The sequence below is a fragment of the Halyomorpha halys genome, unplaced genomic scaffold, assembly GCF_000696795.3.
Source record: "Halyomorpha halys isolate HHAL.00 unplaced genomic scaffold, Hhal_1.1 Scaffold744.1, whole genome shotgun sequence".
In the NCBI taxonomy this organism is placed as follows: Eukaryota; Metazoa; Arthropoda; class Insecta; order Hemiptera; family Pentatomidae; genus Halyomorpha; species Halyomorpha halys.
Window position 1 is genome coordinate 7,453 of NW_027105596.1, and position 4,646 is coordinate 12,098.

Consider the following 4,646-nt stretch of genomic DNA (forward strand, 5'->3'; position numbering starts at 1 on the left):
CCTGAAACTCAGGTCGAAACGTCGGCATAAAATAAATAAATATGGTTTGTTTATTTATGTTGTTCTTTGCTGACCGCACCCCCCGACAAACTTCTTCATGTATTAATTGTACTTATTAATAAAGGTGTTCTGTGCTAACAATGTATATGCATCATCATATACAATTTTAATATTATTGTTTAAATAAATTAATTTTTTTCCAATTTAAGTCTCAAAACACTCAAAAATCTTAAATATAAATTTACAATCATATCTTATTGTGTGCAATATTGTTCTGATAACGAAATTTAATAGTGTAATTTTATTGTAATTAAAAATTTTAATGTTAATGTGAAGAGTGAAAAAAAGGGTAATTTTGACTGAAATTGATGACCTGGGCAAAATAGCATGCAACAAGTTTTTAAATTATGCAATGTAATACAACTACTGGGAGCGCAGTGGCACTGTGGTAAGGCACGATGCAACTAACTCCAAGGACTCCGGCAGAAAATTGTTATCTGTTACACTATAGCTGTGAGTCAAACCTGGGTCCACCCAGCCTCATGAATTAAGTACCCTTTATAACCGTAAATTTTGATTAATTCTTAGTTATACGTTTATCGTTGCCCACGCTCAGGGGAGAAGGGGGTGAGTTAAAGTCAAAATAAAAAATATATAATCGCAAAAGAAAAAAAAACAAAACAATAAAGAATAAATTACTCCTCAGGTGCCACGTTATTTTTCTTGGAAATAACGAAAACCCCGAAGCATTATGCCACAATATAACTAAAATATACCACTATATAAACAATTGTTGAATATGACCACTGGCGAATATCTTTACATGTAGATAACAGGAAACCTAGGGGTGTTACTTTCTCACCTGTTGAATTATCGTAATATTCCGTGAACAACAAAAAAAAACATAAGTAAATTAAGAAGTTGAAAGCAGAGAAAAAACAACTAAATTATATGTACAAAAGTTTAATAATAAGGAAAAAATATATATACAGAGAATGAAAAAGGAAAAAAAAAGAATTCTTATCAATTAATAAAACAATTAAAACTTATAGGTTGACTTAACCTTAACCTTAATAACTATATTTACATTATTATCCAAAAGAGTATAAAAGTGAATATAAAATAAAAAAAAAAGATAAAATTTAGTTCAAACCCCACGTAGACCTCCACTTCTATTGTTAATGATCGTCTATTGAAGTAAACACCATAATTTTGAAAAACAAAACATATATGACAACATTTGTCACATGGTGATATTCCGGTTCAAACCATAAAGACAGAGGGCCTTTAAACTATTAACACTTCACAGTGTTTCTAGATCTAGCCAGTGTTTTTATTTCACCATGACAACCGTAACACCCTATGTCTACATAGATATCGCCAGTGTTTTTATTTCACCATGGCAACCGTAACACCTTAATTGTTTAAAAATCTGGTGGTTGAGCGTGATTCTGACCAAATCACCTCCTTGCACAACCATTGGTCTAACAGTACTTCCCTACAAAGTACTGCACCCTTGACCCTTCATGAGTTGTACAGATTTGTTTTTGGACAACTACTAAAAATAATATAATATATGAACAAGCGATGAATTATTTATACTATAAGGAGTTTTTTTTTTTATCCCCTACAAAGGAATTTCTGACTAGAGGGTTATCCTAAAGCCTATTCTAATTAGAGTGGAAAGGTTGAATTTTCATTGCATGGAACCACCACGAATAAAAGTCAACCCACCTAGGCCGGAATCGAACCGATGCCGTTGTAAGTAACGCATCATATTCATATTATTTATTCAATACCAGATCGGCCTGCTGGGACTTACATGGTTAATATAACAGTTACATTTTTTTGTTTAACAATTAATTATGTGGCGGGGGAAGGGGGTATAGTTTCGTGCAAAATACATCCCTAACTATTTACAACGCTATAAAGATTGAACAATTGAGAATAAGAACGATGAATTATAAAAATAGATGTATAAATAAAATATAATAAAATAAATGGATAAAAATTATTATTCTTAAGGAGAGAAAAAAAAGAAAGAAACAGAAAAGTTAATAACGAAAACAATGACATTAATAGATTTAATAAAAGAAATAATTGACTTTTATATTTCTAAACGTTAAAAAAAAATAATTATTCATTCGGGGCTTGATATCTCAAAAAGTAGGAACAACACAAGAAAACCTAAGAGATCGTCATTTAATGAAGAGTAAATTTGCTAAAATATGAGCCCTAATAGAGTTATTTACGTTCAATATTTCTCGAAACATAGCTTTAAAAAAAGCAACACTTCATAAAAATGTTATACAGATTGTATTGAAAGCTCAGGAATTAGTGAATTTATTTTGAGAAATCTACATCTCAAAAACTATTCGACGCACAGATGTCTATTAGCACTCAAATTAAACCTTGTTTAATGGGCTATAAATTAGTTTAAGAAGTTTATCTTCATAGAAATAGTATTTTTCATGATATTTACTAAAATAAATTGATTTATAGTTGTTCGGACAAATTTTCATATGCCAAATTTATATTTATATGTGAATATCATAAAAATTACTACCCCTACGAAGATAAGTGTCATAAACTAATTGATAGTAAGTTAAATTTCCTTTATTTTGAGTGCTGACAGACATGTGTATGTCTTATGGTTCTAAATATATGTTTCTTTCTAAAATCAAACATTTTATACGAATAACTTAACATTTTATGAATTCATTTTGTCAAATATCATAAAAACTACTACTTATACAAAGATAAAGGTTATAAACTAAATTTCTTTATAGTACATTAAACTAGCTTTAATTTGAGTGCTAATAGACATCTATACGTCCCTTAGTTCCTGAGATATAGATTTCTCAAAATAAATTCACTAACTACTAATCTTTCATTACATTTTTATGAAATGTCACTTTATAAAAAGCTATATCTCGAGAACTACTTGAGGTAACTAACTCTATTAGGGCTAATATTTCAGCAAATGTACTCTGTTTTAAATAATGTTCTATTTGGTTTTTTTTTTGTTGTTGATGATTTTAATGATATTTTTTGATTGATAGATCTATTTATTGATAGATATTACAATCTGCATACAACCAATTACAATCAAAATAAAAAAAAACTTAAAAAAAAAACTCACTTTAATGATATAAAGCTCCGAATGAAAAATTAATTTTTTTTTTACGTTTTGAAATAGTCTTCATTTTTTTATTCTCCCTACCTATACTTGGCAGACTCATAAATTTTGACTAGTAATTATACATAGTTTCCATTAAAGTAACCTAAAATTGGGGTGAAATAACTACCTTTTTTAGGCAGAGTTTACAATGAACATCTTCCTCCTATTTGGTTTGGTATCCTCCACAAACCTGGAGATCACCATTTGAGCCACAGTTTCTTCCTTAGAATTCAATAATATTAACTTGCTAGACCCCGTTTTGGTTTGTATAAATTCAAACTCCAGTAGGAGGTGGGAGGTATAGTATTGGTTGATTTTGGTATTGTGTTTGAATGTGTTGTGTGAAAAATCCATTCCTCATCAAAAGGTTTGATCTGATTCTAACCTATCACCCACTGTAAGAAACCTTATTTTATTTTTATTTATTTTTTTTTTTTTTTAGGGCAGCCACAGCGGCTTTAGTTGAGAAGCAGAGCAGAGAAATGTTAGAACTTATCAATGAAAAGAGATCGCAGTACATGATGGCAGAGAGTATATACTTAGAACCTCCAGGGCAAGAGGAAATAACACCGTACCCTAGTGAAGCTCCAAGCCCTGCCCCTCCACTTTTAGCAAAATATCATATTTATTCGCATCCCGATGAATTCGCTCACGTCGATGAGATCGCTATATCAGTATGTATTATTTTAAAGCTTATTTATAGATCTTTGTAACTGATTGCGTTAGTTTTTATTGCATTAGTAAAAGTAATAATAAAAGAATCAGATAAATATCAGGGTCCAAAACCGTTATTAATTTTTAAAAATAAATTTCACAATATCATTTATTACATAATTTTTAATTTTTTATTTATTTATTTCTATTTACAACAGTACCTATAATACATTTAGTCAATTTGATGTCAGTTAAAATGGAGTGTTATAGGCGTATAGAGAAACTACCCATTGGTAGCAGTCTAATGACGTTTTACATTAGGTCTCGTGGTCATCTTCTTTTCAGGTGGCTCGGAGAATTGTCAGGAATAGGAGAGGAAGCAAGGTTAGAAACTTAGTGGATTTGGGTTTTTAGGGAGTTCGTAATGCAAGGAATGATATCTGGTTCGGGCTAGATTGGTTACATATGGAACATTAAGGTCTTTATGTATGACTTTGTGACATCGTAAGAATTTTTAATTTAAAAAGATAATTAGACGAAAATTATAGAACAGCTTTCGATGCGTGTATCGATAGAAATGATGATCGATTTATTAGTAGAAACAATATTTATTAATGAAGTTAACAATGTTTACCATCAAATTACTCAACGAATATCAACAAATATTTTTCACCCAAAAAGCAAGCGCATAGTTCAATCATATGCCGGAGAGGTTTTAAAATGGCCTTAAAACATTTACAAGTGTGCCATTACAAGCTGGTAAATGAAAATTGTTCTTTGAAAAAAAATATTAGTTAAATGTTTATTTTTA

The 4,646-nt window shown here is 30.0% G+C and overlaps 1 protein-coding gene across 1 annotated transcript in view; it reads left to right on the forward strand.

Annotated features, from left to right (window-relative positions):
• The window catches only part of Hil (Hillarin), a gene marked incomplete at its 5' end in the record, with an annotated part of 33,226 nt that overhangs the window by 523 nt on the left and 28,057 nt on the right, over window positions 1-4,646 (forward strand). Inside the window, 1 exon segment of the mRNA XM_014428714.2 lies at window positions 3,624-3,855. Within this exon segment, the coding sequence (XP_014284200.1) occupies window positions 3,624-3,855 (232 nt within the window).